Here is a 12,327-nt window from a genome sequence, read left to right on the forward strand (position 1 = left end):
CCCCAACAGGAAGTGCCCCCTGGCCGCCCCAGATGCCCTCACAGAGGCAGGCTGTCACCCTCCTGCCCTGCCCTGCAAGTCAATGTGCTGGGCATGTGTCCTACACCCCATCTGGTTGTGAACCCCTCTCAGCTGAGGCTTAGCTTCCACACAGGCCCATCCATGGTTGTGGGCAGGAAGTCGACAGCCAGCCTCAGACACACCAGCAGTCGCCTGGCCTCTTTCTCTGCTCTCCATCATCCGAAGCTCCCTCGAGGTGCCCTGAGGAGGCAAATGAGGGGTGCTCATGGTGGGGGACCTGCAGAGAGGGGTCCTCATCCCCGGGCAGCTGAAGACCGCAGGCATCTCTCCAAGCCCAGGAGGCGTGGGAAGGAATTGGGACAGGGTATCAATGCATCCTGGCCTCTCCCAAACCAGCTGTGTGACTGTCACCTCCCGGTGCCTCAGTTTCCTCACTGGTAAAATGAGGAGGATGGTTAGGGAGAGTCCCTCAGGAACCTAGGAAAGTTCCTGTGGGAATGAGTAAAGCAGTTTTTTACTCATCCAGGAAGTTTTGGGGTTCCCGGATGGCAAGCTGCCTGCTGGATTTCACTTACGTATTCATTAATGGAGCGCCTATTATGTGGTGGCAGTGTCTGAGGCACTGGGGGTGCTTCAGAGAGTAAGATGGGCAACGATCCGGCTGCCCAGGAGCTCACTCTGCAGCTCTGGTTTGGGGAGGCCTCTGAGCCTCCACCCACAGGGGGCAGCAGGTTTGGGACTAAAGGACCAGGCCCTTCCATGCTGGGTGTGGAGAAAGACTGAGGGTTTGGAGGAGAGAAGAGCGTCCTCCCACCAGCTCTGCCCCCTTCCGCCAGGTGACCTTGCCTCTCTGGGCATTAGCTCCTCACCTTCTAAGTGAGAGTTTGGACTGGTTGGCCTTGAAGCCTGCTCTGCCAGCTTTGCATGGCCATTCATGGTTAAACATTACCCACTCTGTGTCCCTCCCTCCCTGCCACTCCTCAGGGAGATCAAGCCATAAACGCTGCCTTCTTCCATCTTCCTCCAGGTCTGTGGGCCTCTGAGAGGGGCCACAGGCATACTTGCTGACTGTCTCCTCTACACCTGAAGCCAGGGTCTTGAGAGGGGAAGACTGGTGGTCCAGGTCTGGGGCTGGGGGCTTAGAGTGGGGATACTTGGGCCCTAGCCTCCCCCCACCCCATCTGCCTCCAGATGTTTTTTCTTGGTTACATCATGCAAGGCTCTCTGGATCCTTCCCTGAGGAGCTCATGGCTTAATGAGCCCCTCAGGTGCCCTCCTCAGGCAAGATGCCTCAGCCCTCCCGGTTTCTGGGAAACAAAAATAACTCAGAGAGGCTCCTCTCCCATGCCCTTCACAAGCAAGGAGGGCCAGGCCCAGCTGTCATGCCCAGCCCCACCCACCCAGGTGTTTTAAATTATGAGGCTGCATAATTAATCCTGTGTACCCATAAATCTCAGGAGTGGGAATGGATCCTAGCCAATATGCAAAGAGCTCCCTTCTCATCTTATTCTTTTCGGTCTTCAAATCAACTTTATAAGTAGGTATAATTTCTTGGTCATCCACAGCATACATACAAGAACACTGAGGCTCCAGGTGATAGACCTGGTGAGTAGAGTGCCAGGTGTCAGAGTCAAGTCTGACTATAAAGCCCAAACTGGTTTCATACCCACTTCATAGCATAGCAAGAGACTATTACAGTTAATGCCCTGCTCATGACAGACATCACTAATCAATCATGGCATGGCAGACATTGCTAATCAATTGCAGTGTTCTTTTCTAGTAAGCTCAGAGGCAGCTGTGAACTCCTAAACACAGTACTCCAGGACACCATTTCCTATCAGAAAATGGAATCCACAGTATTTGCCATTCCAGTGAGCCCACACCATCAGCCTTGAGTCCTCAGGACTCAGGCACAACCCCCAGATGCTCTAGTCAGCAGGGCACAGGACTCTTCACTGTACATCAGTTGCTGTGTTGTTCTTGGAGAGGGATTAATGGCTCCACCATCCCCTGAACTGTTGTCCCTTCCAAGCATGGCCTCTCTTAGAGACACAACAACCATACAGGTTTGCTTGGGGCTTCAGGTTTTTTTAGGTCTTTAATAGAAGTTTTTATTATGAAACATTCAGGTATACCCCAAAGTGTAGTTAATAATATTATCACAGACAATTGTGTTCCCACAGTTGAAGCAACAGAACATCCCTGACACAACCGAAGTCCCTGTGTGTCCCCTTCAGTCCATCTCTACCTCCACCCCCGCCAGGCTACCACTCTCTGAATTTTGTGGTTCTCATTCTCATGCATATTTTTATACTTTTCTCACATAATTACATATCCATATTATTCAACACTACAGAAATTATTTTTGTTCAGATCTTGTTGCCACTTGTCATTTTCATACAATTGGATGTTACGAACTTTTAGGCGTGATGATCAGTGCAGCTTTGAATCTTCCACCGTATCATAATTGTGAATACTTGTTGAGCCCTCATTCTACACCAGGCATGCTTTTAGGTGCCTTACCTGCCTTAACTCATTTAACCTTCACGACAAAATTATTTTTATCCCCACTTTACAGATTTAGAAACAGAGGCACAGAAAGGTGAAATTATGTACCCAAGTCACATAGCTTGGAAGCTGTGCTCTTAATTGCTAGACATCACTCTCTCTACTGCTGCGTGGTCTGTTGTATGAAAACACAGTCATTAGCCATCTGTTCTCCTATTTAAGGGCCGTTGCTTATTTTTGCAGACATGCCTCAACTTTAGTCTCACAGGGTTTGGGGGCGGTTGTATTATCTTGCTTAGTTCCAACATCAAGCCTGTGAGTGGATGTCTGTATCATCTCCCTTTACAAATGAGGAAGCTAAGGCTCAGAGAGGGTAAATCACCTTCTCAAAGCTGCACAGCTCCAGCAAACCAGAGGTGGACTGTGAACCTGGGCTCCTGCAACTGTAGAGACCAGGGGTTCTCCCGTATCCCATGTGAGCCCTCAGTCCCCCACTGGCTTCCTCTTGGCTCTGTCCATGGCAGCCTGCCCTCACTCTCCCAGAACACCCCTCCCCACACCTGGCATCCGGGCTCCTCCTCTCGCCACCCTCCACCGTCCTCCTTCCAGAGAAGGGGCCCAACCGGAAGGCCAGTTCGTGTTAGGAAATTCCAGCCACATGAGCCAACCCAAGCCTGGGATTCTGAGCAGCCGGTGGCTTTAGGAGAAACTGAAACTTGGCTTGCTGGGGGTGGAGTGGTCACGGGGAATTTAAAGAGCTGCCACTTCCTGGGGTTCCCAGAGGGTACTGGGAGGTCACAGCGGAGGAGGGACGCCCTGAACCGGGTGTGAGCCTCTGTTCTCCTGCCCCACCATGCACCTCTGTGGGGCTGATGGGCTGCTGATCAGGATGGTGAGTACAGGGGCCAGGTTCAGGGGATGAGAAGGGGAATATGCCCCAGGGTGCCCGGTGCCAGCTCTGTTCACATGGGCTGTGTGGCCGAGGGCTCACACACCCTCTCTCTGGGCCTCAGTTTCTCCAGGGGATTGGATCGAGGGCTTTCCTGCTCTCACATTGCAGATCCAGCCTCCAGTTTAGAACTTAGCCTCTGAATACTGCTCTCTCCTAACCTACCTGTTTGCTCACTGCCATTAGAGGAGGCTTCTCTTTCCTCCCCAAGTTCTCTAGCCATGGTTCCCTTGGAACCTTGCCTCTCTCCCAGGACCCAGGTACCAGAGGCCCACCCACTTCTCTCTCTGCAGGTCTTTCCCCCAGGCTCCAGTCTCTCAGTCCCCACATCACCAAGAAGGGGCCTGCTATGGCCATGAACCTAGGAGCACAGAATCATCCACCAGGGAGGCCAGGGTCTTGCCTGAGGTCCCTACACTCAGAACACACCTCCCAGAGTGACCTGTGGGAGGGCGAGTTGGACTGTGGGGTCTCCAATGTTCCCTCTTGTTTGACCTTCCAGAGCCCTGGGCATTTGGGTTAAACATTTCATCTAAGTTTCATGAACCCCAGTGTAGGGGGAGGGTCACAGCTGTCAACCTTTGAGTCCACTCTTCTATCAGAAGGGACTCGATTCACCCATTCTAGGCTGCTGTCCCCCTAGAATGCGAGCAACTTGAGGGCGGGAAGTTTTGCCTCTTTTCTTTGCTGCTGTGTCCCCATAGCTCAGTGTGTGGCACATAGTAGGTGCACAAGAAATATTTGTTGCGTTGCGTAAGTGAATATCAGCTTTGGGCCTGAGCTAGGCATGGGAATATGGAGTGAAATCAGAACCCCCGCCCTGCCCTTACAGACAGAGCTCATGGCTAGAGAAATCAACACCTTGACCGTGGAAGTAATAGCGATCAGAACAAGAGCGGCTGGCTTTTATTAACCCCTGCCTGCTTTATGTCCTGCGAGGAAGGCGCTGGTGCCTCCACTGTATGGATCAGGTAGCTGGGCACAGAGAAGTGAGTGATCTGCTCAGAGTAGCACGGCTGATAAGGAGACGGTGGGTGTGAAGTTGGTCCTGTCTGGGTTTGAATCCTCGCTCGTGCTGCCCCATCGTGAGCTGTGAGCAGGACACGTGGGTGAGGCTGGCAATCCACCGAGGAGTGCTGTGTCTGCGATGGGGTGTGTGGACACCGAGGGAGCCAGAGAGGGCTTCGAGGAGGAGGGGGACCCTCGGGGACTTGATTCAAGAAGGGCATGGCTTTACAGCTAGCCAGCCCCTGCCAGGACCCCTGAGCTTTTGGCCTGTCTCCCTACAGGACCCTGACGAACATCAGAGGCAGCTGAAGAAGAAACAGAATAACCGTGCGGCCGCCCAGAGGAGCCGACAGAAGCACACGAACAAGGCGGATGCCCTGCACCAGGTGGGGGATGCCTCCCTTCCCATTCCTGATGTCACTTACCTGGCCCGGCCACCTCTTCTCTGTCCCGCCCATGAGCAGTTCCCCCTGCACTGCCGTATGTGCCAGGGGGCCTGAGTTTGGGAGGAGGGAAGGGCTTTGCAATTGAGATTTGGAAATTCCTGGGTGTTGAGTGGAAACCGTGTGCCAGACACACGTTGGGCTCCAGGGACATGACAGTGCATCCTCAGCCCGGGCCTACCCTCAAGGCACCTCCAATTTAGGGGGAGGAGACAAGGAGGGAGGCAAACAGGGAAAACCTGGCTCAGTGACCAGCTGAGGCACTGGTTACAATGCAGCTCCTGGCCCCTCCCCACCCAGGACCCACCTCAGGAGGTGCTACACTCTGATAGATGGGTTCTGATGGGTTTGGCCAAGACCACGCTGTGAGAAACCGGTTCAGGGTTAAGATGGGCTGGCTTTAGAGTCCCAGCTGGGGCACTCATTAGCTGCAAGTCGCTTCCTTCACTGAGCTTCACTGTCCTCATCTGAAAACGGGGACAATAATCCCTGCCCACTGGCAGGACCCTTGTGGAGACTAAAGAAGGCAAAGGAGCCCGGTGGGAAGGGGGAGGGCTCCACTCACACTTGCCTCTTCACCTTGGATGGTAACCTGACCTTGGATGGTAACCTGACCTTGGAGCTTCCCTTCTACCTCTATGCGGAGAGAAAGGACACCACCAGTTCCATCCCAGAGGCTCGATTAGGCTGGGTTCAGGACCTGGCCTTTGGGAGGGCTGCATACACGTTAGTCCTTACAGCAATGAGTAACATTCAGAGCCCTCCACACCCAAAGGCCCTACACTCTCTGTAACCCCGCCCCCACCTGTCCACTGCCCTCTCCTAACATCCTACACCCTGTTCTCTCCGTTCCTTCACTGGCCAAGCACATCCAGCCTCAGGGGCTCCCCCTGGCTGCTCCGTCTACCTTCAGACAGCAGCCTAGCTAGATCCTCACTTCTTTCTGGTTGTTGGTTCAAATGTCACGTCCTCAGAAGGAGGTGGTCTTTCTAAACATCTGATCTAAAGAGACCTCTCCCATTACTCGGCTTTATTTTTCTGGTTAGTACTGACTTTCTATCACATATTTAGATGTGATCACTGCTTGTCTTCCCCACCAGACTGTAAGCACTCTGAGGGCAGGGACATATTCTGTTCCCTGCTGTTTCCCCATCACCTGGACCAGTGCCTGACAAATAGAAGGGACTCAATAATTCCCTGTGGAGCGAATGATAGAGTCAGGGTAAAGTGCTTTGGGAACACATAGGTGGGAGCAACACACGGGTCGTTGGGTCAAGGTGGTATAGAGATGAAGCCTGAACTGTTTTTCAGGGATGAATAGGAGTTTTCCAAATGGATGAAGGTAAGAAAAGGCATTTCAGCAAGTGAAATAGGGCTGGCGTGGCCATAAGAGAGTAGCACCCTGTAGAATGCATGAGAATGAGGACTGATGCCCGGGATGGAGCCTGCCTGGCAGCGGTAGAGACTTCATGCGTTCGTTTATTCCTTCCTTCCAGAAATGCCTATTGAGTATCTCCTGTGTGACAAGCACAATTCTAAGCATTGGAGATACAGCTGTGACGACAGCAGACAAAAGCCCAGCTCACCCTCCCCAGGGCTCGTATTTTCATGGGGGGGCCGGACAAATAAATGACCTATGAGGTATTTAGGATATCAGATGGTGATACGTGCTTTGGTAAAAAGTAAAGCAGGGAAGAGGGAAGGGACTGCGGCACGTGGGGTGATAGAAACCTAACTAGGGAAGCCGTCCCGGAGGAGGTGACATTTGAGCAGCCTGAAGGTGGCGAATGAATGAGTGAACGAATGAGTGAGGAGCGAGTGACTCAATTTCTGGAGGTGAATTGAAGCCTTTGGAGAATTTAGGTGAAGGGTGACCTAATGACATGTTTTTAAAATGTCTCCACATTCCACGGCAGAAACCAGCTTGGGAGTGGGGCTGCGGGTGGCTTTGGGGCCTGTTAGAACTTTGAGTCCATGGCTTAAGCAACATTTTAATGCGAAACACCCTTGCAGCTTCTTCTTTTAAAAAGTGTCCATAAAGGGGGGTAGGTGGGGGAGGGAGCCAAAGGAAGTCACTGAGCCTGATGAGCTGTGGAAATAAAGTTCCTTCTGCGTTTTCCACCATTGCTGTCATCACAAATGGTTGTTTAGAACTGCTGTCCCACTGGGACAGAACCCAGGGTTCAGCAGAACAGAACCTAAATGCGGAACAGAACACACCTGTGCTGCCAACCTGTAAAACATGACCCTGACTCCGGCCATGGTGCCTCAGTGGGAAAGTTCTGGGCACTGGGGAGGTCTGGCAGTGGCACTAAGCCGTAGAGGTGTCCAGGACAGAGGACATCTGAGTTGTCACAAGAAGGCAGTGTCAGGATTAGCCCGAGGATGGGGGTGCTGGAAGTGTCCAGGCAGGGGAGAACGGAAGTGTGGCAAGGGAGCAGCGTCCATATGGGGAACAGGAAGTAGGGGCATCAAGAGAAGTCGGAGAGATAAAACTGGAGGTGTGAACTGGGGCCGCCATGCACAGGGAGTCATTAGAGACTTTAAAGAGCTTTAACGTTCGATTAACGACGCAATCACTGAATGTCTCCTCTGGGCCAAGAGATCTGGGTGGTTTGGGGGGCGCGCCAATTAGGAGGCTGGTGGAGCTCCCAGGTGAGTGGAGATCCCAGGCTGACTAGCTCAGGGACCTGGCAGCAGGGATGGAGAGCAGGCAGATCTGAGCCCTAGCAGGAGGGTGAGTTGGGGGGACTTGCTGGTGTTACGGAAGCCTGGCCAGAGAGTAGCCAAAGGGCATTCAGACGGCGGTGGTATCCTTCCTCCTAAATCGAGGACCCTGGGGGATTGGGAAATAGGGCTCTTGCTGGGCCCCTGATTCTGGCTGACATAACGCTCCCCACCCATCTGCTTCTCCCCCCAGCAGCATGAGTCACTGGAGAAACACAACCACACCCTGCGGAAGGAGATCCAGGCCCTTCAGGCTGAGCTGGCGTGGTGGAGTCGGACCCTGCACATGCATGAGCGCCTATGCCCCATGGACTGTGCCTCCTGCTTGGCTCCGGTGTCCCCTGGCTGCTGGGGCCAGGCTGAGTGGCCCCCAGGCCCCGTGTGCCCCGGACAACATGGCTGCCAGGAACAGCCAGGCCCGTTCCAGACCCCGGTCTCCTCTCCGATGGCTCTGCAGCTCTCTCCAGATCCACAGCCTCATGGTTCCCTTGGCCTCCTCTTGTCCCCTCTGCCCTCACTGTCCCTTGGTCCCGCCCCTGTCACTGCATCCTCTGCCGAGCCGTCCCCTAGCCCTGTCCAATCTGCCTCGCCCACTGGCTCCGGCCTGCTGAGGTCTTCCTCCAAGCTGAGCACCCTCCTGCCCAGCCCCCCAGCCCAACCTCCCCCTCTACAGTCCCTCGGGCTGGAGCACCCCACCAGGGGGAAGCTGGCGTCCTCAACCCACAGCCCCTCAGCTCCTCTGGGGCTGGGCTTTCTGCAGGGCAGGGAGCATAAAGCCTGCTTCCCCAGCAACAGATCAGCAAGGGCCCCACCCCCTCTGGCCTTCCCCCTGCTCTCCTCTGCTCAAGTCTACTTCTAACCTGGCCCCCAGAGCTGGGCTGGCCCCTTCCTTGGACTCAGGAAGCAGCCTCAGCATGTGGGCATCTCCTCTGTTGCCACTGGAAGCTGCCTTTATTGGCTGACCAGCTGAACCAGTATTTCACCAGGGAAAGGAAGCCGTTACTGTGTGCCCACGACTCTGCCAGGTCCTGTCACCGCTACTTTCTTATTTCAACCTCATGGTCATCCTGCAGAATCCAGACTGTCAGTCTGTTTTTCAGGAGTGGGAAGGAGACAGGCTCAGAGAAGCCAGATGACTTGGCTAAGGTCACACAGCCTTTCTTGGGACCTGAAACACCATGATCTGCTCCTCCTCCTAGTGGGGTCATGGCCCAGGCACCGCAGGGGCTGAAGTCCTAGAAACTGAGAACTGGTGTGAGAGGCTTAAGTGCTGGGAGTGGGGAGGGGCTCTCCCTTCTGCTTTGTGATTCCCAGGGCCACAGAGCCCTGCAGTCTCTGAAACCTTGCCCTCTCTGGGGCTGGTCCAGAGTCCAAGCCTGGGTGGGGAGAGGCCAGGCAGGAGCCCAGAAGTGAATTCTTTCTGTTCTTTTCAGTGCCAAAGAACTGAACCTGAGGGTTGGAGTTGGGGACAAGCCTGGAGCAGTCCCCCCAGGGATTTCTACATGCTGAGTACCCATAGCCATACCGTGACCTTGGGGAGATTGTGAAGGGTTAGCTCTCCAGGCTACTCCCCAATAACTCTCTGCCTCCCCCCTCCTCCCAGGGCCATGGTGGGTGGACTTCTGAGAGCATTCATGTCACGCACAAAAGGCAGGTGGAAAGAATGAGGGAAGGACCAGGTGCAAAGTTATGTTTAAGCAAGTGCTGGACTTGAACCTGGCCGCGGTGAGAACTGTGTCTTCTCCGGTATCACCCCCATCCCTGTGCAGCCCTCAGGCCCTCATTACCCTCAGGCCCCTCTGAGCAGTGCCCCTCATTGCTCTTTGGCCTGATGGCAGCTGGAAGAGCAGGGGCTTGGGGCTAGGTGGGAGCTCAGCTGTAGCACCTGCTCGGGGATGGGGGTGGGTTGGGGGGTGGCGGGTTCTCATTCAGACTCAGGACAAACACTGTAAGGGGCCTGAGATGAGAAACTCCAGCTCTTCACCCAGATTTTCACACACATGTAAACAGACACTATGCTAGTATTTGACACACTCCAGGATGCTGAGTACAAGTCTTGGTACCTAGACTTTATGGTTAATAAAGTGTTGTCCAATTCTTTTTGCTTTGGTTAGTTGTTTAAAGCTCTGGCTGTACTTTGTACTATGGAAACCAAAGGGCCTTTTCAAGAAGAGGGAATAGTCTAGAATCTCAGGGGCAGGTGATCCCTCGTAGACCTCCTAATCCAACCCCCCTCCCATACTGCAGATGAGGAAACTGAGGCCTCGAGATGGGATGGAAGTGCTTGGACCCATGCAGTAAGAGGAGGTGTCATGGCCACAGGATTGTGGATGGCTGCAGAGCTGGGGTCACCAGTAGGTTCAGGGAGAACAGACTGGTGGGAGGGAAGCCAAGATGCTGTTGGTTGGAGGTCTGGGACAAGAGTCGATATGATGTACGGTGCTCCAGGACTCACAGGGAGATGAGGATACTGTGGCCTGGCTTGTGTCTATATACCCTAAAATTTGTCAGGCACTCTGTGTTTAACTCGGGTTAACTCAATGATGACTCTATAACTCTGCAAGGTAGATATACTTATTACCCCTCTGTTTGGAAGGGGAAAGTGAAGCCCAGAGGTGTTAAGGTCACATAGCTAGGAAATGGTATAGGGTCAATGTAACTTTTAGGAGCACTTAACCACAGGTGATCCTGCCTTCTACCTTCCCGGAACCTTCCCTGTAGGCCCGGAATGGAGGGGCCGAAACATGCCCATAGATGTGACCCAAGAAGGTAAAACCCTACTTTAAGCTCAAAACAAGAGAGGGGAGTCACTTAATTAACGTTGGTACGCTCATCCCCTGAACAGATGCTAAGAACAAAGAATGCTTTGAAGAATATTTAGTGAGGTGAGAAAATGCTTATGACATATCAAGCAGAAAAAATAGAATGTGCAACTGTCACTATAGTGTGATATTATGTTTGTTTAAAAATATAGACAGAATCAAAGGAGTGCAAGGAGGTGTTGTAGATTCTTGAGGGAGATGAGCTAATATCTGTGAATTCCCAAACTGTAAACACAGCTACCACTGTAGCAGAAGCCTTCCACATGGTTGAATATATCCTAGAAATCTGTATCTGGGTGTATCTATTGCTGCGTAACAAATTATTCCAAAACTCAGTGGCTTAATCAACAAACATGTATCATCTCAGTCCCTGTGGAGTGGGAATCTGGGCATAGCTTAGCAGGTACCCCTGGCTCAGGGTGTCTCACGGGCTCCAGTCTAAGTGTTGTCCAGGGCTGCAATCATCTGAAGGCTCAAGTGGGAGGATCCACCTCCAAGCTCACTTGTGTGGCTGTCTGCAGGCCTCAGAAGGTCCACCCCCAAGCTTATTCACAAGGTTGTTGGCAGGATTGAGTTTCTGGAGGGCTGTTGGACTGACGACCTCAGGTTCTTTTTCTTTTCTTTTTAATATTTATTTATTTATTTGGCTGTGCAGGGTCTTAATTGCAGCACACGAGATCTAGTTCCCTAACTAGGGATCAAACCTGGGCCCCCTGCACTGGGAGCGCAGAGTCTTAACTGCTGGACCACAGGTCAGTCCCCCTCAGGTTCTTATAGGCTGTTGGTTGGAGATATTATTTCCTTGCTACTTGGGCCTCTCCACAGGGCCGCTCAACATGGCAGCTGCTTCCCTCAGAGCAAGTAAGCTAGAGAGTGAAAAAAGGTGAGCGATACAGAAGCCACAGTCTTTTTGTAACCTAATTTCAGACATGACATCCTGTCACTTTTACTATATTCTATTGAGTAGAGACAACTCACTAGATACAGCCCATGCTGAAGAAGAAAAGATTACACAAGGGCATAAAACCCAGAAGGCAGGATCGTTGGGGGACATCTATCTTAGAGGCTGCCCATCACACTGGGTGACAACCAGCACTTTCCTGGATCCCTTCTTTCTCCTTTTATTATCAACGCTAGCAGCTGGCTTTCTCTGGGGAGACCATCTCTTTAGAAGGAAACAATTTTGAACCTTTTGCAGCAGTGGCAATGCCCCTACAGTGGGCAGAGAGGATCTGGTAGGTTTGAGGCTGCAGCAAGGCTAGAGACCCACAGCCTCGAGGCAGCCTTGCAGCAAGTACCAAGCAGACACTCACTCCTCAGAATGACCTTTGAAGTGATGCATGAATGGTCAGTGCTGAAATAGCAGGTAGGTGTGGGCCAAGAGTCTTCTGTGCTTTGAAAAGTAATCACTCACTGGAGGACTAAAATTTAAATTCAATTTAAACTCTTTGAGCTGTTATTTTTTTTTTCTGGTATTCACCTCTATAGTGGGTTGAATGGTAGCTCCCTAAAAGATAAGTCCACCCATAGCCTGTGAATGTGCCCTTATTTGGAAAAAGGGTCTTGCCGATGTAATTAGGTTAAGAATCTCAAGATTAAATCATCCTGGATTGTCCAGGTGGGCCCTGAGTCCAATGACCAATAAGAGGAGGTCGCTAGTAATGGGAAGAGAAGACACAAAGAAGAAGGTCATGTGAAGACAGAAGCAGAGATTGGAGTTAGGCAGCCTCAAACCAAAGAACGTCTGGAACTACCAGAAGCCGGAAGAGGCAAAGAAGGCTTCTCCCCTATGGAACTTCAAAAGGAGTAGGGAGAGCCGTGAGGAAGCTGTTGTACTCATCCAGGTGAG

General features: G+C 52.4%; 1 protein-coding gene across 1 annotated transcript; it reads left to right on the forward strand.

Moving 5' to 3' along the window:
- The first annotated feature begins 3,358 nt into the window (after positions 1–3,358).
- BATF2 (basic leucine zipper ATF-like transcription factor 2) lies at positions 3,359–8,660 on the forward strand. The gene is given in 5 exon segments (XM_079929955.1): positions 3,359–3,421; positions 4,768–4,872; positions 7,850–8,428; positions 8,430–8,469; positions 8,472–8,660. Coding segments are annotated over 5 exon segments (807 nt in total). The 5' UTR covers positions 3,359–3,382; the 3' UTR covers positions 8,516–8,660.
- Positions 8,661–12,327: the final 3,667 nt, after the last annotated feature.

The sequence above is a fragment of the Stenella coeruleoalba genome (assembly GCF_951394435.1).
Source record: "Stenella coeruleoalba genome assembly, chromosome: 8".
In the NCBI taxonomy this organism is placed as follows: domain Eukaryota; kingdom Metazoa; phylum Chordata; class Mammalia; order Artiodactyla; family Delphinidae; genus Stenella; species Stenella coeruleoalba.